The sequence below is a fragment of the Monomorium pharaonis genome, chromosome 11 (assembly GCF_013373865.1).
Source record: "Monomorium pharaonis isolate MP-MQ-018 chromosome 11, ASM1337386v2, whole genome shotgun sequence".
NCBI lineage: Eukaryota > Metazoa > Arthropoda > Insecta > Hymenoptera > Formicidae > Monomorium > Monomorium pharaonis.
The window spans coordinates 3,083,396-3,106,444 of NC_050477.1; the positions used below are offsets into that span (position 1 = coordinate 3,083,396).

At 37.5% G+C, this 23,049-nt stretch overlaps 4 protein-coding genes across 11 annotated transcripts; 3 read left to right on the forward strand and 1 right to left on the reverse strand.

Moving 5' to 3' along the window:
• Window positions 1-166: 166 nt before the first annotated feature.
• Window positions 167-1,384, forward strand: LOC105834355 (putative glutathione-specific gamma-glutamylcyclotransferase 2). The gene is made up of 2 exons (XM_012676771.2): window positions 167-330; window positions 507-1,384. Exons 1-2 carry the CDS (start codon window positions 196-198, stop codon window positions 1,023-1,025), a joined length of 654 nt encoding a protein of 217 aa, XP_012532225.1. The 5' UTR covers window positions 167-195; the 3' UTR covers window positions 1,026-1,384.
• Window positions 1,385-1,499: 115 nt separating this feature from the next.
• Window positions 1,500-5,156, forward strand: LOC105834349 (targeting protein for Xklp2 homolog). The gene is given in 3 exon segments (XM_012676764.3): window positions 1,500-2,154; window positions 2,594-4,439; window positions 4,441-5,156. Coding segments are annotated over 2 exon segments (2,298 nt in total). The 5' UTR covers window positions 1,500-2,154; window positions 2,594-2,720; the 3' UTR covers window positions 5,020-5,156.
• A 163-nt stretch (window positions 5,157-5,319) lies between these two features.
• Window positions 5,320-8,457, reverse strand: LOC105834350 (mitochondrial import inner membrane translocase subunit TIM44). The gene is made up of 7 exons (XM_028193672.2): window positions 8,279-8,457; window positions 7,637-7,789; window positions 7,333-7,578; window positions 7,049-7,253; window positions 6,836-6,978; window positions 6,364-6,727; window positions 5,320-6,292 (listed from the first exon to the last, which is right to left on the reverse strand). Exons 1-7 carry the CDS (start codon window positions 8,279-8,281, stop codon window positions 6,045-6,047), a joined length of 1,362 nt encoding a protein of 453 aa, XP_028049473.1. The 5' UTR covers window positions 8,282-8,457; the 3' UTR covers window positions 5,320-6,044.
• Window positions 8,458-9,254: 797 nt separating this feature from the next.
• Window positions 9,255-22,762, forward strand: LOC105834348 (chromodomain-helicase-DNA-binding protein Mi-2 homolog). 8 transcript variants are annotated; one of them, XM_028193666.2, is made up of 25 exons: window positions 9,255-9,752; window positions 12,169-12,260; window positions 12,433-12,555; window positions 12,664-12,975; window positions 13,078-13,371; window positions 13,448-13,699; window positions 14,292-14,454; window positions 14,561-14,746; window positions 14,886-15,075; window positions 15,173-15,546; window positions 15,628-15,797; window positions 15,892-16,117; window positions 16,205-16,668; window positions 16,820-17,273; window positions 17,463-17,780; window positions 17,926-18,234; window positions 18,344-18,612; window positions 18,793-18,884; window positions 19,041-19,227; window positions 19,358-19,630; window positions 19,763-20,041; window positions 20,113-20,360; window positions 20,528-20,813; window positions 20,904-21,213; window positions 21,370-22,762. In XM_028193666.2, exons 1-25 carry the CDS (start codon window positions 9,716-9,718, stop codon window positions 21,372-21,374), a joined length of 5,913 nt encoding a protein of 1,970 aa, XP_028049467.1. In that variant the 5' UTR covers window positions 9,255-9,715; the 3' UTR covers window positions 21,375-22,762. The 8 variants fall into 8 exon arrangements, with proteins under 8 accessions (XP_028049467.1, XP_012532213.1, XP_012532214.1 ...); XM_028193667.2 differs by lacking the exons at window positions 9,255-9,752; window positions 21,370-22,762 and adding exons at window positions 10,153-10,650; window positions 11,792-11,855 and having other exon boundaries at window positions 20,904-21,221; XM_028193670.2 differs by lacking the exons at window positions 9,255-9,752; window positions 21,370-22,762 and adding exons at window positions 10,785-11,034; window positions 11,792-11,855 and having other exon boundaries at window positions 20,904-21,221.
• Window positions 22,763-23,049: the final 287 nt, after the last annotated feature.

Here is a 23,049-nt window from a genome sequence, read left to right on the forward strand (position 1 = left end):
TTATGTTTGCGTAGCGTCACCTGATGTAACATGGAGCATAATTTCGAAGTGGATTCTCTTGCAAATTATGTCGCGATACTGAAGGACGAGTTTGCTACCCGGGAGACTAGACGAAGTCATCGACGCACGACGTGACTGTCATTATTGGCGATAATAAAAAGAAATTCTCTCGGCGGACGTCGCGAGCGGGCGAGCATGTGGGTGTTTGGTTATGGTTCTCTGATATGGAAAGCAGATTTTCCGTACGAGAAAAAGCTCGTCGGCCACATCAAGGGATACATCAGACGGTTCTATCAAAAGAGCACTGATCACAGAGGCGTGCCCAACAGGGTGGGTGTTCTTGCCTTAGAAAAAGAAGTCTCGAGGCAGTTTTTAGGATTATAGCTTATCTTTCTTTGGACAATGATGTTCGTTTAAAACAGCCTGGCTCCTCGAGAAGAACGTGTTCACGGGATTTATTATCCTCCCCGCGCATCAACTGCATTTCTGCGTTTTTTTTTTTGCAGCCTGGACGCGTGGTAACGTTGCTCGCCTCCACTAATCCTGATGACGAGGTATGGGGACTCGCGTACAAGATATCCTCCGAGAACATAGAAAACGTGGTGAATCATTTGGATTTTCGAGAAAAAGGTGGCTACATAAAGAAAACCGTCCTTTTCTATCCCTGTGATTTCTCAAAATCTGTTCAAACTGTCAGTTCAAATGCCAACGTGTCTTTGAACGATCTGTCGAGAACCAGCTTCTCGACTGCATCGCTGTCACCCACTTTGGATGAGGCTCCGTTCTACCTCACGATCTACATAGGTGAAGAAGATAATCCAAATTTCGCCGGTATGGAGAGTATAGATACTATTGCAAAACACATACTTGTTTCGCGTGGCATCAGCGGCTCTAATGTTGAATATCTCTATAAACTGGCATCTGCAATGCGTACGATAGCACCTGGTGTGCAAGACGAACACCTGTTTGCCCTGGAGAGAGTCGTAAAAGAATTGGAACAGGAGAAAGATGAATTGCTGGAGTAGGATCAATTTTCGTAAAACTTAATGTATTGAAATAAAAGAATATGGCCAATTGTATCGTCAGTCTGTACAACTATTTGAATATTTATAGTTAATTTGATTTTCTCCCTTTAGAGAGATTCTGATTAAAGTTACGTAGCAAACTGCAATCGATATTTTATAATAAATCATTTTTAAAGATTTTGACCAAAAGGTTTTCAATTAGATTGACTGTTGGTGCAATTGGCTGAGAAATAAATAAAACTTGCATTGTCCAAATTAACAGTAAAAACATTGATAATATATGATTCTGTATAATTATAGGCACAAGTATTTCTAAATAATGGTGAAATATTTATTAAATAAATCGTATTTTTACAGAAGAGAGTACGCACAATTTTCATTAACAATCGATTTTCTATCTTTCTGCTTTCAATAACAATATTAAAGTTTGTGATAAAATCAAATTATATTATTTACGATTCTATTACGATTTATTTTTGTGATTCATATTATATATATTTGCTGCTATCAATTTTAAAAATAATCCTATAAATTTCTCATTGGTAGAGATTTGTTTTCCCTTTCATGAAAATTCATATTAATTCAGCAGCCAATTGAATGTTGACAAGCATCATCTGGTGAATTTTTTGCGCATGTGCGTTGCGCGAACAAACTTACGCCCCGAGATCAGCTGCTCTTGATAAAAAAACGAAAAGAAAAAGGCCGAGAAGATCAAAATAATATTATCCAATACTTAAATTTACAGGTATAAACTTCCGCGTATAATTTTTAGAAATAGAGAAAGGCAAAGTATTTCAACGGCATTGATTTCTTTTGCTCGAGTTGGCGATCTTGCGTCGGACGCGCATGCGTGAAACTTCATACTCGGCTAGCAACAACGCGCGCCAATCCGGACGAGATACCGGTATTATTTCAAACTTGAATGTATGCAACGTACGTTTGATTTCATCGTTGCCCGTTGGTCGTGCTCGCGAGATGTTCACTCTGTCCCGTCTTCGAAAGTTCTCTTGATCAATCGGGCGCATGAATTGATTGAAAGCGACGGCAGAGATTGTAGGAGGAAGAAGCGCATACGAGTTTTCGACGAATTTTGTGTGACGAGATACATAAAGAACATACATAATTCTATGTAAGTACATTGTTTACTTGCCTTCATACAACAGCAATGTTGGATCTGCGAAACTTTGCTAATTTATTTGTTTGATGAATAATCGTATAATGTAGACAGCTATTCAGACGTAGATATCGATAAATATTTTTCTTGCTATTAAAACGCCAATTTTTATTTAATAGTCTATGGGTTGGTTGTTCCAACTTCTTGGTAAATTTACCTATCAGATAAATATATGTTTGTCTTTATTTATTTAAGAAAAGAAATGAAGATAGATACATGCTTACCTGGTAGATAAGTTTACCAAGAAGTTGGAACAACCAACCCTATGAGAAGTTAAACGAGTCGCACTACATATATTTTATTTTATCGTGTGCTTAACTTGAATTTTTATTATTCCTAATATTGGAGACATCACACAAAATTTAATTTAAGATTACAAATTTGTATGTTACAGATTGATATTAGCTACTGTTGGATGACATCTGTACTTTGCCATATCATAGCGATTCTTTTTATCTTTATGACTTGATATTAGTATATACATATATATATATATATTTTTGTGTGCACATTATTAAATAATGGAGGATCATTTTAATATAAATGCACCACAGTTTGTAGATTTTAATGCAACTCACAGCCCAGCAAGGCTACCAGATTTCTTTGAAACAATGCACGAGAATCACGAACGTATATTGCAATCTGATTTTGAAAACATAGATAATGCTCAGTCTGAGAATCAAATGGACGCCACATGTGCTAGTACAAAATTACAGGCAGATATCGACTTGGATATTATAAAAAGTACTCCTATCAAAGTAATCTCTCCTAAAAATCGCAATAATAAAGAAGTAGAAAAAGAGACCACCTATGAGCAGGTGCTCAATGATGCAATGAGGAAGCTCGAACTTTGTAAAAAGCAACCTAAAATTCGAGAAGCACTTAACAAAACTGTCACTTGTACCCAGGAATCTGTCGTTTTTAAGACGCCTAATAATATGTCTAAAACTGCTAAATCATCTAGATCTGTTGGCTGTCGCAGTGTACCGAATAAACATGTTCCATTTAGACAAGATTCTGTACCAAGATCCATGAAGATCAGCAAAAATATCTACATACCTGACAATAACACGTCTGCAAAAGGAAAATTGGTTAATCAAGCTCTATTTAAGCAAGATAAAAATTATGCTGAGGATAATACCTTCAAGAGACCAAATAATCCAGTAGATGCTTCTCAAGATAAAGAGACACAAAGCAAAAAGGAAAATGAGGAATGTAATGAGAAAAATGATGTAGAATATGTAAAAGATGTTAAGAAATGTAATGAGAGGGACAATAAGGAATATAATGTAGAAGATGATAAAGAGTTGCAAGATGAATCGAAAGAATTAACGAATGATAATAAGGAAGCTAAGGAAGCTAAGGAAGAGGACAATCAGAACGACATGGATGCTACAATTGAACACAGAAAAGATAATCGATCTTCGAACAAGCACACAGTTCTTACCTGGTGCAATCACAGACCAAGTTTGTCAAAACGTAGAATGTCAGTTAACAAAAAATACATTAGTCTAGCGGAAGCTGTGTCGCGTTTCCAAACTGAGACGCCCGAGCGTTTCCGCACCAGAAGCAATAAGACGAACACGAGTATGCCGCTTAACATGTCAAAGTTAATGCAAAATCGTTTGAGACCAACGATACCGATTTCACCAGCACTCTTGTCGAAGACCAGGGCGCGTCCCGTTACCGTGTTGAGTCGAGAAGAGCGTGAAAAATTGGAATTGGAGGAGATGAAGAAGCATCAAATAAAAGCCAATCCGATACCACCTAATGTGTTGCGATCACGGAAGACTATTGGCGTCACAAAAAAATCGACGGCAGCCGCGCATATTTCTGTTACGGAATCTAATGAGAAAGCCACAAATTCGATTCAACCGAAAAATCCGCTACCACATCGCGATAGAGCATTATCCGGTTCAAAGAACATGGTCACGAAGGTAGTGGTGACCGATCCTGCAGGTATCGTTGTAGAACGGGAGGAAATAACATTCTTTGGTGTGCCGGCGGATACTGTCACTGCGAAAAACGTGACGCGTATCGTGCCATTCAGCTTCGAGGCACGTAACAAAGATCTGCAGTTAAAGAAGGAGCAACGATTAAAGAGTCTGCAAGAGGCTAATAAAATAAAGGCAGAATTTCATGCCAGGCCAGTGCCAAATTTCTCGAAGCCACCAACACCACCGGCTAAGCAACAACAGCAGCAACAACAACAGAATAATGAAAATCTTACCAAGTCCATTCAGCTTTGATAATCGGGACAAGAAAATTTTTGAAAGAAAGGAGCAGTTGGTGAAGCAGCTGTTTGAAGAAGATAAACGGGCGCGCGTATTCCGTGCAAATCCAGCACCAGTCTTCAAACCTGTATTGGTTCGTGGTAGATCCAAAGAACATCTCTTAGCGAAGGACAAGAATACGAAGAACGATCGAGTGGAAGATCAAGAGAACAGAGAGCCGAATGTTGACTCTTCCAAGATGAAGAAAGAGAATATAGAGAAAGCGAAGAATGCCGCTGATAAACAGAAAGCACCATTAAAAGCTTATCCACTGACATTAAACACTGACAAACGGGCAAAGGAACGACACGAGTTTAATGAAAAGATGAAGCGTAAGGAAATGGAGGAAGAGGCAAAGCGTCAAGAGCTAGAAATGCAAAGACTCGAATCTGAAAAAATGGTGCAGACAAAGCTACGCAAGCTTGCGGAGATAAAAGCCAGACCGATGCCAGCGTACAAATCGCCAATGGTTATCAAAGCGACGAAACCACTGACCAATCCGCAGAGTCCTGCATTCGCAAGTAAACTTAGATCGAAGCAAACATAAATATAACACGTTAAAGCGTAAACATTTATTAGACTATTTCGCTTCAGAATTATGTAATACTGTAACTCGCCTTGTATATTTCTATAAAGATTATAACACAGTATAATGTTACGAATAATAAAGAAATATAATTTAAATTTAATGATAATTTTCTTGGTCGTACAAGTGTTTCTCTGCATGCGATGGTAGTTTTTATTTTAAATAGAAAAGTAATACTATAATTTGTGTTCGTCGGATATTTATTCCGTTTCGATCCAAACCGATCTAAGCTTAAAACTTGTATATAATAGTAGTCTTTTAAAAATAATCAACATTTCTTTATAATTTAATCATTGTACACTGTAACCGTTTGTTAATATCAGCTTGTACATATATACATTCATATACAGTTTAATTACAAATGTATTTGAATATATTTTTAACTAATATATTAAATATATCCATCGTATCTCGTGCTGTACAGAATTATCGTATTTTAATAATTGAAAAGTATTTTAATAATAGAAGAAACATTTAGTTTTTTTAATTATGTTGATTTTAGCATTAAAAAAGTAAAAGATTTTTATCTAAAAATAAATAAAAACATAACAATAAAATACAATCAAATAATTATTATTCGATATTTCTGTTACACGCACGTAGATGTTATTGATAATTAAATTTTTTAAATAACAGCAAGCATATCGGACGATGTGATTTCGATGGATTTATAAATATATTTTGCAAGTGATAATTTTAGCAACATGTATATACTTACATCACGTATAATTAAAATATACAAGTATTGTGTTGCTAAAATCTTGCATACATAAATAAACATTTCAATTTACAGGAAATACGCTGTGCACTGTAGACGCTGAATCAGTGATTGGTTTAACACAACTGTTAAGAAATTCTTGTCACATTTGGTCACTTACTTTTAATGCGAATGATAATGGCAATGAATGACACCACTACACAACGATTCCATTTAGTCGTGAACTTTCGAAATACTCCAGTTTCTGGTTTGTTCGTTCGCGCACTTCTCATACCAACTGCTCTGTACTGGTGGCACTGAGATCGAGCAAACGCCATGCAGCCTTAGGATTAAGTTCCGTTCGATCACGGCACATTACCCAGACATAATTGACGCGCATCACTTTCTCGGGATCTCCCTCGATCACTTCGTTCTTCGAGTTTCTCACACACATGATTTGTTGAGATTGAAAGCTAATTATTAAAACCGGTCCCTGATCCATCATCTTACCCATCACAAGATCCACATTGTCAATATCTGCAATCGATATTCTTTCTTTACTTTTTGCAATTAAAAAATCAATCAATAAATTGTACGTAAATACGTACCTAAAATTTTACTATCTGAATAATGGCCTAACTTCTTTATTTCTTTGTGTGGTTGTGCAATTATGTTGTAAGGTCCTTCGTGACACCAGTCTTTTAGGATCTCAAGGTCCCCTCTAATCATCGCCTCGAGAATATTCGGGATGAAGTCGATTTCACAATCTTTCAAAAACTGTATTTTACTGAAAGTGGGATCCAGGTTACAGATCTCTGTAAGCGTCTCTGACAGTTCAGTTTTTTGAAACAATCCTCCTATAATGTCCGAAACCTTATCCGTAAGCAATCTGGAAGCGCGTAGTATGGCATTATTTGATTCGTCGTATTTTATCTTCCAGTCCATTACCTTATTCACGTATGGATTATTATCCTTTAAAAGAACATCCGATACGATTAAATGGAGACATTTATTATTCATTAAATACCGTTTATTTACATTGTATGAATTTTATTACGTAGAGTAATGTATAACAGGTACCTTGAATTTCTGCCAAGCATTGGAAAACATATAGTCCTTGTGCACTTCTACGCCTGTCGTTTTTTGGTCAGGGGTAATATCTCTAGGCTCTATTGGTACTTCTTTCCTCTTTCTTAGCTTTTTAGGTGGAACGTAAACTTTGCCTGTATCAACCAATAATGAAATTTAACCTGCTTTCTATTCTCTGTTCAATCTTCGGCCAAATATATCTACCTAGAATTCCATGTTGATCAAGTTCATTCCGTACGGCCTCTGCGGTATGCGATATCGTTTGAAATGCTCCGGTCTTACCAAGTGCTTGGCTCTTCTCGGAAATGGTCTCTGCCGCACCTTTAGCCGATTTCGTAATCTCCTCACCTAATTGACCAGCACGTTTGCCTAATTCAGACTTACTCGCCTCTTCAATGACTCCTTGCATCTTTTAAACATAAATTCTTATAATCATGTAAGCACAATGCTGTCACTGTATATGTAGAAGTTGATATTGCAATTTTTACCTTTTCTTTAATTGTGTCCAATTTTTCTTTTATCACTTCTGAACTTTTGCTAGCCTCAGATTCAACAGCTTGAAACTTTTGTCGCGCCGTTCGCAACGCCTCCGATTGCTCCAGTTTTTCAGCTTCTTCTCTGAACTTCTTTAATGACTCCTTCATCTCTTTGTTTTTCTGCATCTCCTGTCTGATGTTCTCGACAAATTGAGACAGAAAGCTTGGCCGTCGTGCCGGATTTGAATACAGTCGAACCTGCAAGAAGTGCTGTTGCTTATATCGCCATTGTTCATCCCAGTGCCAAGGAACTTACCAACTGCGTTTGTACATAGAGCAAATCCACCGACGTCTGTGAAAGCGTAGACGACAGTACACGTTCTCTCGAGCCATCTCTCAAGCATCTCGTTGATCGCACTAATCTCGAAGCTAATTTCACACTCGCTCTGCATGATGTGACGTTCTGCAACTATTGCAACATCAATTACAATCATTGCTCTTTCAAATAATCATTTGGGTAATGCTCGCCGTTCGTGTATCTTATTAATAATTAAATAGAAATTAATATATAATTTTGTTAACGCTCAATCTTTGCGACGAACAATAAATCTCACCGAAAGAAACACGCGTCACTCAACATACACGTTCACCATTAATTCGGCAAACAATTCGTCAGTCATAAAAATAGTTAATGCGTTCTCGCGAGCAAGGAAAATTCCATGAGTCATCGCGAATCGTTTCGACGATCGTGTAATATTTTACAATCGTGTGAATGATGCCTCGCAAACGGATGCCTTCGAAGGAGAGATAACCTTTACGTCCACGGCAAAAACACCGGTGTTAGTAAACGAAATTATGAATTTATATCGTGATCATTGAATAACGTAGGCGGCACGTTATGCTCACAGAATCGAGTTGTCGAGCAACATCGGTTTAATTAGCAATTCAACTTATTTACCATTTCTTACGAAGATTTGTATGTTTTACTTTCGGCAAAAAATCTTGTGAATGCGCCGTGTGTCGGTGTGCGACACTGTGTGCCGATGACGAATCGTATGGTGGTGGCCTCTACGGCCGAATATTCTAAGCTCAAAGGTTTGGTTAGAATTGTCAGTTGAATTGCCCATCCTGTTTTCCCTAAAAGAAAACGATGGTGCCAATAAAAAAGTAACTGAAAATGACTGTGAGATCAAATTACAAATTATAATTTAATTGGTAACAAGAGTTAAGTTTTACTCTAATTAACCTTAAACTCAATCGATTAAATTTATGAATTACTAATTGCAAAACTTAAAACTGGTTTCTATAATTATTGAAATTATTTTAACTAAAAAATTATTAATCAGAAGTATTATAAAAGTAAATTATAATTTATAGAAAATGAACAAAGAAAACAAGATAATACATTCAGTTTCAAGTTTTATAATTGACAATTCAAAAATTTAATCGATTTTTTCAAATAATTAATTTGCAGTAAGTTCAGTACTATTTCGTCAATTATCTATCTTAGTTTGTTAATAATAATTGAAAGTTTTCGGCAGCAGAAATTTTGCTTTAAACGATCTGTTAGTCGAATTGACAGGTCTTGTAGAAATTAAGGAATAAACTTTATATCATATTAAATTTCGAAATCGCGCCGTATCTTGGGAGGACAAGCAAAAACTATTCGAAAATGATATTCGCGTGAAAAGATGAGAGAATGCGAAATGATTCAACATGAACGGTATATAATGGGCAGGTAGAAAGATAGACAAGATTAAAGAAAGAAAGAGAAGGGAGAGGGGAGAAAGGACAGAGATGAGAGAGAGAGAGAGAGAGAGAAACTGTACTTTGTCAGGGACGTTCGGCGTGCAAGCGTGGTGGTGGGAATTGGGATTCGGTGGGAGGGGTAGGGAGCAAAAGAGTGAAAGGAGAAGAAACTTCGCGGCACTTCGCGTGGCTTCGCGCGGGTATCATCAGGGTTGGCAGAGGGAGGGAGTGGAACGAGGGGAAACGACGAATCGCGCGACGGTGGCGAAACAGTAGCGGCGGCGGCGGCGGCGAAATAGCGTTCGTCGTGTATAATACATGCGTATGTGTGCGGTCCGAGTGTATTTACCGAGTGACGGCACCGTCGGCACGTTCGGCACGCCGAAGTCAGGCCACGCGCGGAAAACAGGTTGACGTTGCGTGCGCTTCCCTGGTTGCGTTTTTCGCGCGTCCGTTCGAGAAAGACAGGGTAAACCGAGTGAACGTAGACGAAAGGAGGATAGCGAACGAGCGCGTCTCCGCGTCGCCGAGCGGGACACTGCGCGCCCAGTCTCGCCCGTGTCTCGTTACCGCTACGGTGTCGTGATCGTGTTCGTCGTGCTCGTGTCTCGTCATCCTTGGTGTCGAGAAGCGGGCCCGCTGGAGAATGGCGTCGGACGAGGAGGTGGACGAGAGCTACGCAGGTGAGTGCGAAAGAGAGAAACTAAGCGAAAAGCGAGAGAGAGAGAGAGAGAGAGAGAGAGAGAGAGAGAGAGAAAGGGAAGGAGACAAGGGATTGTGAGAATGGCACCGGAACAATTCGCATGGAGTCATCCGAGTGCAGCACGCGGGACGCGCGCTTTTCGGTCGCATCAATGGCTGCCATGTCAATCGTGCTACCGCTGTCGCCGGCGACGATGACAATGATGTGGACGCCGACGCCGATGCCGACGCTGCCGCTACGCCGGTTTCCCGAAGAACCGGTGTCTCAGCGCGCCTCTAACCTTCGCGATTGTCAAACGCGCCTCGCCGGCGTAAACTGCAAAATCTTTCCGTCGTGTGCGAAAAAGAAAGATAGGTTACCCTTTACGAACGGTAGGATGTCGCAATATCGAGAGGAGAGCGCGCACATGGTTTTACGCGTTTTGTCTGTCTCCCTCTCTTGCCGCGCGCTCCGATACGTTCGGTTTAATCGCTCCTGTGTTTACTTAACAGCGCATTCCGTTCTTGTTAAAAGTACAGAATCGGAGTTTTGTTGTGAAACGGGATAAAAAAGGAGGGGAGGCACACTTCCCGCTTCTGTGTTCTGTCTGCGGGGATCTTTAGCCTCGAATCGAATTTACGATCTGTTCTTTATAGTTGCACCGAACTGCACTACTGAATTACAATAAGTTGGAACGAGAACTATACTTGTCTTACTTTAACTTATTACACCAGTTCAATAGTGCAGCCCAGTGCAGACGTAAAGTACAAATCCTTAGTCGCGAATGTTTTTACCCGGTTTTGCTTTTTCGACACGCAAAGCTCGATTTCTGATTTATCGTGGCACTCGTAGAACTCGGAGAACGTCCGTCGTAGTCTCGCACGCGTGCTTGTGTAACTGTAATTATAATATATCATATTCATAGATGAGTCACGATACATACATTGTTAGTTACAAAAATCGAACGCAGCTATGGTTGTCGATTTGCAAATCTAACATGGTTGCATGACGCCCGTGTGTACTCGCGGTAATGACCGACTCCGGCTGCTATCTCCGTCCAATCTCCGCGATCTCGCGATAGAAGCGCTCGCTAAGGTCGACGGGCACCGCGCGTCGAGAGTTCGATGTCTCTTCCCGTCCGAGTGGGCAATTCCCAATCGACGGGGCATAATTGCATTTGCGCCATGTTACAACGCGCGGTCGTGCGAAAGAAGGAAAAAAAAAAGCCAAGTTATGGATCCGCGTTTCACGTACATACGTCCATCGCGTCATTGTATGTGCACGTACGTACGTATGCACGCACGCGTCGCACGTACGCACGTATTGCACACGCAGGTGGACACACACACACACACACGCGCGCGACCCAACCGGCATCTAACCTCATCGGCGCGTAAAGTTTGTTCGTGAGTGAACGGATTTCACCATCGGATCCAATGTCCTTCGGCGGAATTGTAACGCCGGCGAAAATTAAACGTGCCGACGCACACACACGCGCGCGCGCGCGCACACACGCACACATCACGCGCGCGCGAATGCGTTCGCAAAACACACATATATACGTATAAATACAGGCGAGTGACCGCGCGCGCGTGTATGTATGTGTGTGTGCCGCGCGGCGCGCGTACGCGCGCCCGTATGTCAAATGTATGTAGCGTACGTATGGCCCTATTAAAGAAAATGGCGGATGTACCCTCGCGATGAGGCACTCGCGGAACGTTGATTAGTTCAAAATTCGTTCTCACGAGGAAGTGAGCCTTTTCCGGTGCCGTCGTCGCCGCCGCTGCCGACGTTGTCGACGCCGATCGTGGATATCTCGCGCGCACGCCTCTCTCTCACCTTCACGTCGATACATCTTTCCGAGATTCTCGCTCGTGCTCGTCGTGTATACATTATTAAGGATACACCGCCGCGCGTCTTGTCGCCGCGGGGCGCGATTGATTCGGCCGTTGTCGCATGGTCCCCTTAGCGACAAATTAGACCAAAGTTGAATCGAATTTATTTGAGCTTCATTTCGATACTGTTTAATCTGTTTCTCAGATTATTATTCGAAACCTAATTGGGAGGTTTACTCGGCCAAAAAGTTTAAATTGTTGTTTGTAAGGTACATAAAGTGTTGCATATAAAAAGGAGTTATTGCATTGTTGTGTGTGAAAATAATTTTGCTATTGTGACATTAGTAAATACAGAAATCTTTTTAGTGAAAGAAAAATAAAAGTTGAAGTTATTGCACAATTCCATTTTATTGCTGCTTGTAGAGGCGATTATTTTATGGAATGATTTCTTTGTTTTATCTTTGTAAAATATTCTTTGTACACAGACATTGTGAATGAGATACATCAAATACAATCAAATAGTAATTACTGAGAAGACCATATTTTATAATAACAAATTTGATATTTTAATATGTTTTTTAGGAGAGGATGACATGGACGAAACCGGAGGACAGATATCAAACGTTGGCCAGCAAGTAGATGGATCATCTGATGCTGAAGAATCTCAAAGACTAGTAAGTTATACATTATAATAGTATTGTTAATAAGTTTGAGAATATTACAATTTATAAGTAAGAATATTATCTATACACTATTTTTATTTTTGTAATATCTTGATAATGACTTAAATATTTTATTTAAATATTTTATGTCCTCAATTTTAAGATATGAACTTATTTTTTATAGGAAGAAGATGATGATTATGAACCAGAAGAGCGAAAAAAGAAGAAGGGAAAGAAGCGAAAAGCACGTAGTGAAGATAAAAAGGGAAAGAAAAAGAAGAAAAAGAAAAAATCTGATTCTGGAGATGTAAGGATTCTATTGCATATATGTTTGTTTATTGCACAGGCATATATTTGCTGCCTTTGTATAATTCAGTTGATATGTTTCATTTTAACATTGTATATGAAATTTTAGGAAAGTGATTTTGGTGGAGGTGGTGGTGGTGGTGGTGGTGAAGCAGGTGGTGACGCGGCTGGTGAGGATAGCGATTATGCAGTCAACAAAAAGAGCAGAAAATCGTCATCTAGAAAATCCTCCAGCCATAACACACCGACCACTCAGAGCCAGGAACCCACAACAGGCATGCCCACGATCGAAGAAGTGTGCAATACATTTGGCTTGACGGACGTACAAATTGATTATACCGAAACTGATTTCCAAAACTTAACAACATACAAGCTATTTCAACAACACGTCAGACCGCTTTTGGCAAAAGAAAATCCAAAGGTGAGTATAACTTTACGTATAACTTTATATAATATAGTAAATACAATTGTTTATTTGGTAATATTATATGTACTTAAATAATTTATGTTTTCAAATGATTAGGTTCCAATGTCAAAGCTCATGATGTTAGTGGCAGCCAAATGGCGCGACTTTTCTGAATTAAATCCGCTTACGCAACCAGATGCAGACGTCTCGTCCACAAATGTGGATGATGATAGTAGAAACGCTAGGACAAATCGGAGTGGTGCTATGCAAGAGGCCGAAGATGAGGAAGAAGATGATGAGGATAGCGACAGAAAGAGGAAATCGCGAGGTTCGAGAGCAAAGAAAGGGAAAAAAGCGTCGAAAGTACCAACACTTAAGATTAAACTTGGGAAACGTAAACGAGGCAGTTCGGTATGTGCACTGTTATTTTGTTTTTTAATTAATTTTTGCATGGATTTTTATTTAAATCTGTTTTTGAATAATTTAGGATGAAGAAGCAGAAGGTAGTGCCGCTGGTTCTGCGGCTGATTCAGATATGGAGTTTGAACAAATGTTGGCTGATGCAGAAGAAACTCCTGGTGCCGAAGGTAACAAAAACAACGTTGAAGAGGGTGGAGTAGAACCGCCGGCTGAACCACCAGTTCGCAGAAAGGCAAAAACTAAAATTGGCAACAAGACCAAGAAAAAGAAGAAGACAAAAACAACTTCCAAGTTTCCGGATGGAGAGGAAGGTCTCCAGGTAGAGTTAAACAGCATTTGCTTATGCGTTCATTGTTGTTTTAAACGTGCTTGCCATCATGGACTGTCACGTAATAATTCTCATACTAAAAGCTTGAAGATTTATTTATAATTTGCTACTCGACGCATGTCTAATCATTATGCTTGTTAATTATTATCACAGCTGTAATTTTTTAAATAATTTCTATTTGAATATTTATATATAAAACTTTTCAATATAGGTTTATCTTTTTGATAATTGTTAACGGAGCAAATTTTTTAATTTAGTTAAAAAGGGCATAATTTTTCTGGTATATGCAAAATTTATGGGTTGGCGATATTACATTATATTATATTTATGCAAGTGGATATTTAGAGAACTTCAAGAACGCATATGCTACGTTGTCTGACTCTGCCTCAAAATAATTATAAATCTTTTTTCTTCTTACAATATATTTAAAGCCGTATAAAGTTGCATCTCATGCAACATGTTTTAAGTATGCTTAATTATTATGTCTTGATTTTATTCATACATCTTTTATTATCATGTAAATTATTTTGATTAAAATAGAATAATTATTTTCTGGTTTGTTTCTTTTTGTTGCTTTCTATAGACTGACCATCAAGATTACTGTGAAGTATGTCAACAAGGCGGCGAGATTATATTGTGTGACACATGTCCGAGAGCATATCATTTAGTATGCTTAGAGCCTGAAATGGAGGAGACACCCGAAGGAAAATGGAGCTGTGCTCATTGTGAAGGAGAAGGTATTGCAGGTACCCACGTCCTCCCATACCGACCTAATTTTCCTTATTCCTTTCTAAAACGAATTTGCTTATCGTTCAGTGAGCGACAATTTATAAATTATATTTACATTGTCAGGCGCAGCAGAAGATGATGATGAACATATGGAATTCTGTAGAGTGTGCAAGGATGGCGGAGAGTTACTATGCTGCGATAGTTGTACCAGCGCGTATCACACGCACTGTCTGAATCCTCCTTTATCGGAGATTCCTGATGGTGATTGGAAATGTCCTAGATGCTCTTGTCCACCATTAAGAGGACGAGGTATGCCATTGTCGATATGATATGTCTCTTCTATACTTTTGTATCGTATTTAACTCGTAGTATTAAACAGTGGAAATGATTAAAATGTTTAAGGTTACATAAATATTAGTTTATCTTAGTATTCAAATTTCTATTTTAGTGGCTAAAATATTAACCTGGAAATGGAAAGAGTGTTCCGACACTCCATCCGAGGAACCTTCCACGAGCAAAGCTGCACCTAAGCAAAGAAAAATGCGTGAATTCTTTGTTAAGTGGGCGGATATGTCCTATTGGCATTGCGATTGGATTACAGAGTTACAACTTGACGTTTTTCATCCTCTTATGTACAGGTAGAAATCTTTTCAATAATGACATTATTCGCGTAATTATATATTTATATGTACTGTGCATATATGTGTATGTGATACATAACTTTTATGTAATTAGGAATTATTATCGTAAATATGATATGGATGAACCACCAAAGTTGGAAGAACCATTGGATGAAAGTGATACTCGTGTAAAGCGTCTTAAAGAGCAAGATGGTGCAACTAACAGGGATGAGTATAATTTGGAAGAACGTTTCTATCGTTATGGTGTACGCCCAGAATGGCTAGTGGTTCACAGGGTGATCAATCATCGGTTGCAAAGAGATGGCAGAGCCACATATCTTGTGAAGTGGAGAGAACTTGGTTATGATCAGGCAACATGGGAAGACGAACATGAGGATATTCCTGGCTTGAAGCAAGCCATAGAATATTATCTAGATCTCAGAGCCGCGAATTGTTGCGATGTCAGTTCGTCGCGTAAAGGTAAAAAAGGTGAGAGAAATGTTTGATTCAATTTCGTTAATCACGTAAAATGCTTTGTACTCTTGTAAAAGAAAAAAAAATGTAATTCAGGTAAAGGCAAGAAATCAAAAACGCGCGAGTTGATTGATGATGAGGAGAGGACTCCTAAACGGTATACGCCACCGCCGGATAAACCTACGACGGATCTCAAAAAAAAATACGAGAGGCAGCCGGAATATTTGGATCAAACCGGAATGCAATTGCATCATTATCAATTGGAAGTAAGTTTCGACAGATTAAAAATCTACTTTTCTTGGATTTTTTATTTGCACGTTTATACACGTTTATATATATAACAATTTTATAATTTTATAGGGTTTGAATTGGTTGAGATACTCGTGGGGTCAAGGCATAGACACAATTTTAGCCGACGAGATGGGTTTAGGAAAAACTATTCAAACTATAACATTCTTATATTCCCTATATAAAGAAGGCCATTGCAAAGGGCCCTTTTTAGTTTCTGTTCCCTTGTCTACTATCATCAATTGGGAACGTGAATTCGAAACCTGGGCACCTGACTTCTATTGTGTTACTTATGTGGGTTGGTATCATCTTTTATATATTACCATTTTTTCGACAGTTAGAAGATAGATACACATTAATAGTAAAATATCTTGTTTTTATTTAGGTGACAAGGATAGCCGTATCGTAATTCGTGAAAATGAATTATCATTCGAAGAAGGTGCCGTGCGTAGCGGACGCGCCTCCAAAATCCGATCATCCTCGATCAAGTTTAACGTTTTGCTTACGAGTTATGAACTTATCTCGATAGATTCGGCATGTTTAGGCTCCATTGATTGGGCTGTTTTAGTCGTGGATGAAGCTCACAGATTGAAATCGAACCAATCGAAATTCTTTAGATTATTAGCTTCTTACAATATTGCATATAAACTTTTGCTAACTGGTACCCCACTACAAAATAACTTGGAGGAACTGTTTCACTTGTTGAATTTCTTATGTCGCGATAAATTCAATGATCTAGCAGCGTTCCAAAATGAATTTGCGGATATTTCAAAGGAAGAACAAGTTAAAAAGCTGCATGAAATGCTTGGTCCGCATATGTTGAGGAGATTAAAAGCTGATGTATTGAAGGTTGTTATTTTTACATAGATTATATTACTACGATGAAATTTTACAATTTAAATCATTTAATAATAAATGTTTTAGTAAAAAAGATTACATCTTTAAACATTATAACTTTTTGTTAGTATTTAATAACACGAGCAATTTCTTTTTTTTATAGAACATGCCTAGCAAATCTGAATTTATTGTGCGCGTTGAATTATCACCAATGCAGAAAAAGTATTACAAATATATATTAACGAGGAATTTTGAAGCTCTTAATCCGAAAGGAGGTGGTCAGCAAGTATCGTTGTTAAATATAATGATGGATCTCAAAAAATGCTGCAATCACCCGTACTTGTTTCCTGCTGCATCGCAGGAAGCACCAACCGGACCAAACGGGAGTTATGAGACATCAGCTCTAATTAAAGCAGCAGGCAAATTGGTTCTATTGAGTAAGATGCTCAAAAAACTTCGAGATGATGGACATCGAGTTCTTATATTCTCTCAAATGACTAAGATGTTAGATATTCTTGAAGATTATTTGGAAGGTGAAGGATACAAATACGAAAGAATAGATGGTAATATAACGGGTGCGCAGCGTCAAGAAGCTATCGATAGATTTAACGCCCCTGGCAAGTATTTTCAAGCTTATTCTATATTCATATTATTTTTTATTCTGCAAGATTATATTCTTTTTTATTTTTAAATAAGAACTTTGAAAATAAGCTACATGGATTTTTATTTTTGATTCTACTATGTAATAAAACGCAAAGAAAGAAAAAAGTCCTTTATCTTTTTCTTAACTAAAAATTCATTTACAGGTGCACAACAATTCGTCTTTTTACTTTCTACACGCGCTGGTGGTTTAGGTATCAACTTAGCAACCGCAGATACTGTGATTATTTACGATTCTGATTGGAATCCACATAACGATATTCAAGCGTTTAGTAGAGCTCATAGGATAGGTCAAGCTAATAAAGTTATGATCTATCGATTCGTCACGCGTAATTCTGTAGAAGAAAGAGTTACGCAAGTAGCTAAGCGCAAAATGATGCTCACTCATTTGGTTGTGCGACCAGGCATGGGCGGCAAAGGCGCCAATTTTAGTAAACAGGAGCTTGATGATATTTTACGTTTTGGTAAGTTTCACGCACGACTGCAATTGATCAATAAGCTAATAATAAAACAGACTGATTATTAAAATTATTACTGCTAAGCAATACTGTTCCAACAATTTATCTTAATATAATAGCAATAAATTTAATGCAAAAAATTTATTTTTAGGTACGGAAGAATTATTCAAGGAAGAAGAGGGTAAGGAAGACGAAGCTATACATTATGATGACAAGGCTGTCGCCGAATTATTAGACAGAAGTAAAGAGGGCATCGAGCAGAAGGAGAATTGGGCTAACGAGTACTTAAGTTCCTTCAAAGTTGCCTCGTACGTAACAAAAGAAGGTGAAACAGAGGAAGAAGCAGATACAGAGATAATTAAGCAAGAAGCAGAGAACACAGATCCGGCGTATTGGATCAAACTGCTTAGACATCATTACGAGCAGCAACAGGAAGATATAGCTAGAACACTTGGAAAAGGTTCGTTTGCATTTTTATGTATATGTTAATATATGTTAAAGAGGTATATTTGAAAAAGTCTTAATATTCACATATACATGTATTTTCATGCATATCCAATTAATCATAGGAAAACGAGTAAGAAAACAAGTTAATTATACGGATGGTGGTGTAACCGGTGATCAAGGTGCAAGAGACGACCAACCATGGCAGGAAAATTTGTCGGATTATAATAGTGACTTTAGCGCGCCCAGTGATGATGACAAGGAGGATGATGATTTCGATGAGAAGGGTGATGGCGACTTGTTGTCTCGCAGAAGTAGACGAAGATTAGAGAGACGCGATGAAAAGGATAGACCTTTGCCACCTTTACTTGCTAGAGTAAATGGAAATATCGAGGTTGGTATTTATTTAAGAAAAATGTAATGTACCATATATATTTTTTATTTATATATTTTCAAATATTAAATTTGAACATAATTATGACCCAGTAAAATGCTACATCAAAATAATTTTTACTTGATATAAGAGTTAAATTAAAAAAACTTGTGTCTTTTACTTACACACATTTTTTTACAGGTATTAGGTTTTAATGCTAGACAACGGAAGGCATTCCTCAATGCAATTATGCGTTATGGAATGCCACCTCAAGATGCATTTAACTCTCAATGGTAAGTCATTTTCTAATATATATATTTTTTTAAATTGTCTTGTTTAGTTTTTTATATTTATATAATAAAAATACATTATAGCATTACAACTAGAAATATTTCACAGTTTTTATATTTTTATTATATAACACGTTCTTTTACTCTGAAATTATTCAGGTTGGTGCGTGACTTACGTGGCAAGTCTGAGAAAAACTTTAAAGCCTATGTTTCTCTCTTTATGCGACATCTTTGCGAACCAGGTGCCGACAATGCTGAAACATTTGCTGATGGTGTTCCACGAGAAGGTCTCAGTCGGCAACATGTATTAACGAGAATCGGCGTTATGTCTTTGATTAGGAAGAAGGTAAGAGTTCTTAAGTTATATATATATATATATATATATATATATATATATATATATATAATTACTCTCTTTTCACTCTAATGTCATAAACCAAGAATATTTAAAATACAAGATACATGTGCTGTTACAGGTGCAAGAATTTGAACATATTAACGGCTATTATTCAATGCCAGAAATGATACGCAAACCAGTAGAGCCCGTCAAAGTCGGAGATGGAGTTGGAGATGCAGCAACAGGTACTAGTAGCACTAGTGCTACCCCAGCTACTTCAAATGCCCCCAGTCCTAGCCCTGCTGCTACACCAACTCCTACTTCTATCTCTGGTGCGGGTAACGAAACCAACAAAGCGAATTCTGATGCATCTGAAGTTAAGGAAGTTAAAGAAGAATCAAAGGACAAAGAGGTTGATATTATCATAGTTAATTCTGTCGCGAGATCATTACTTAACACGAAAATATGAAGCTTTAAGGTTCCGTTTTTATAAAGATGTATTAACAGATAATTATAGTTTTTTTTATTTTTTTTTTATTTTTAGAGTGGTGATACGAAAGACTCAAAGGAAGAGCCGAAGAGTTCTAAAGAAGAGGAAGAAGTGAGTTCCGAGAAAGATAAGGAGAAAGAGGACTCTAAAAAGGAAGAAAAAGATGCTGAAACTGAGTCCGTTGAAAAAGAGAAGGACAAATCCGACATAAAAGATGAAAAAACTGTAGCGAAACATGATGATAAAGTGGAGAGTAACGAGACTAAGAAATCTGAACTGGAAGAAGATGTTGTTATTGTGAAGGATGACGAAGAAGAAGTTGAAAAGCGAGAAGTACGTACTAGTACGTGAGTGTAAAATTGTTTGCATTTTGTCAGCTTAACTTATATTACTTTCTTTTTTAGGAGAAAGATAACAAAGAAAAGGATGTCAAGGACTCTGATCCAGAAGTAATTAAGCCTAAGCGTAAATTCATGTTTAATATAGCCGACGGTGGTTTTACGGAATTACACACGCTTTGGTTGAATGAAGAAAAGGCTGCTGTACCAGGTCGCGAGTACGATATCTGGCATCGCCGACACGATTATTGGCTCTTGGCTGGTATTGTTACACATGGTTATGGACGCTGGCAGGATATTCAAAATGATATTCGGTAATGAAAGCTTTTCTTAATAAATAGTTCTTAATAATAATACTATTATCTTCTTAGAGCTACAAGTATTTAAGTTAATGATAATGTGACAAAGTTAATTATCAATTCTTAAAAATTATTTTGTTTCTACTCACATTAAATTATTACGCTTATTATAACAATTATAGATTTGCAATCATCAATGAACCATTCAAGATGGATATGGGAAAGGGCAACTTTTTGGAGATAAAGAACAAGTTCTTAGCAAGGCGTTTTAAGCTTTTGGAACAAGCTTTAGTAATCGAAGAGCAATTGAGGCGCGCTGCCTACTTGAATCTCACACAGGATCCTAATCATCCTGCAATGAGTCTTAATGCACGATTCGCTGAGGTTGAATGTCTTGCTGAATCACATCAACATCTTAGCAAAGAGAGTCTCGCTGGTAATAAACCTGCAAATGCGGTGTTGCATAAGGTCAGTTCAACTGAATCCAACTGTTCCATTGTAAATAATATTTATCGCGTTGCAATGATGATCTAAATGTATATATGTTCTTTTGTATAGGTGTTAAATCAATTGGAAGAGTTATTGTCTGATATGAAATCAGACGTGAGTCGTTTGCCAGCAACCCTGGCCCGCATCCCACCAGTCGCTCAGAGACTTCAGATGTCGGAAAGGTCGATACTAAGTCGTCTGGCCGCTACTGCACCTGGTGGCACTAGTTCTCAAACTGGACAAGCTGCATTACTAGCTCAGCAATTTCCGGCTGGCTTTTCCGGAGGACAATTGCCAGCTACTTTTGCAGGCGCTGTTAATTTCGGGAATTTTAGACCACAATACTCAGTTCCGGGGCAACCACCGCAAGGTTTTACAGGTTCGTGATAACATAATGAGAGAGAGAGAGAGAGAGAGAGAGAGAGAGAGAGAGGGGGGGGGGTGCGTGCGCGTGTTTGTGATGGTCATAGTTTGCAATGACATCGTTTATTATTTTATTAAGTTTTGATGTGTAATGAGATATTGTTTTTTACAGCATGAATGAAGTTGGAACACAGTGGCTCAAACAAGAACTCAAAATAGCGCAAATTGAACTGTCTCGCGAGAATCGTTTGCGCTGTAACATTATTTTTCGTAAATTGCAGTTTTTAGCTGAATTTTTCTAGAAAAAGGATATGATAATGTTTCCAGGTGAAGACGTAATATTTTACAAATCGAGTTACATTACTTCTGTATTTATTACGTGTACATTCGGCATCTAGAGTCGGTTTCACATTCTCTGTATTTATACATGCGTTCTTTATAAGTAACGGCATAGATTATTTTCGTAAGTTTTTTTTAAGGGTTTTTTAAAGGGTGATTCACATCCTTTTAGCTCTTAATGTATTACACGTAGTAAATCGAGTACGTTATTTACTTAAGTCTATTTAAGACCTTTTAGTTCATAATGTCGAGTTTTTCCATATGTCATCACTATTAAGGTGCTGTATTTCCAGTTTATTACTTGTAATTTATTCACGAAATTTGCGACAATAGGTTACACGCAAGCGGTAAACTTTTAGAATATCCACGATACTTTAAGGCCTGTGGTTCATTTTGAATTGTATGTTTACTATGGTGAACAATGGCAATTACTTCATGCGCCAAGACTGACATTCGGACAATGTAGCTAAGAAACTCTTACTGCATGATACACTTATCGTAATGCATGGATTGAATTTCAAGACGATAAGTATTTTTTTCTTATACTTATCTCTATTGTTTTTCATTTAAATGTTAAAATATTGGAAAAGATCGCATAAACTTTTGACAAGGAAAAATGCGGGTCACTCCTAAGATAGATTTTTTTTTAACTTTTTCTTCATTTTTGAGTGGATTTCTTATTACTTGAAACAGGAAATTAATAATTATCTAGTGAGACAGTAAACTTTCTTTTATCATTTTTAAAAATAAATAAGAGGCAAAAATGCATTTAAAAATGAATATAGATAGCTGTTTTTACTCTATGTATACATATATGACATCGTTAATATATCTTTGTACATGATCATTATCTTTATGAGAAATCACCTAGTGATTACAATTCACACATTAGATTTGTAAATTATGAGACATTATGCCCATGCATTACTAGAGGTGAACTACTGCAATCGTAACAAGACGATCTTAAGTAAGCATATGCGTATTGTTCAGTCTTTTGTACCCAAATCAGAAACCAAAATTATTTTAATGTTTCGTTAACAAACTCGCCAAATCACTGCTTTTTACATACTTGAGTTTTCAAGATCCGTTTAGAATTTAGCTATGAAATTCGAAGAACGATTTGAAGAAAAGCGGATGAAGTGAATGGAATATTATTAAAAAGAAAAAAAAAGAATCGTTTGTGTATGTACTAGATCTACTGGAATAAATTAATAATAATTAGAATATTGGATACGTGTATTTGTTTACCCTCGAGAGTATAGTTTGTAGTATGTGTTATTATTTTAGAATTATTCAATACATTGTCTAAAAAAACTATTTTAGATAATGTATTGAATAATTCTAGAAAACAGATACATTTTTCGATGAAGATAAAATCAGCGCGTACAAGGTACAGTATTTTTTAAATTACTTCTCAAATTTTTGGAAATAGTGATTCTTGGAATGTTAAAATGTACTTTTTTATTGATTACAATATCGGTACTTTTCAGTTATATAACATCCGAACTCACTT

Coding starts and splice junctions, on each gene's coding strand:
- LOC105834355 (XM_012676771.2), top strand. CDS start 196: ATGTGGGTGTTTGGTTATGGTTCTCTGATATGGAAAGCAGATTTTCCG. Junction 331..506: donor ACAGAGGCGTGCCCAACAGG/GTGGGTGTTCTT, acceptor TTTTTTTTGCAG/CCTGGACGCGTGGTAACGTT.
- LOC105834348 (XM_012676759.3), top strand. CDS start 9,716: ATGGCGTCGGACGAGGAGGTGGACGAGAGCTACGCAG. Junction 14,747..14,885: donor TCCACCATTAAGAGGACGAG/GTATGCCATTGT, acceptor TTTCTATTTTAG/TGGCTAAAATATTAACCTGG. Junction 15,798..15,891: donor TGCATCATTATCAATTGGAA/GTAAGTTTCGAC, acceptor ATAATTTTATAG/GGTTTGAATTGGTTGAGATA.
- LOC105834350 (XM_028193672.2), bottom strand. Junction 7,579..7,636: donor TCTATGTACAAACGCAGTTG/GTAAGTTCCTTG, acceptor CACTTCTTGCAG/GTTCGACTGTATTCAAATCC. Junction 6,979..7,048: donor TGATCAACATGGAATTCTAG/GTAGATATATTT, acceptor TGGTTGATACAG/GCAAAGTTTACGTTCCACCT.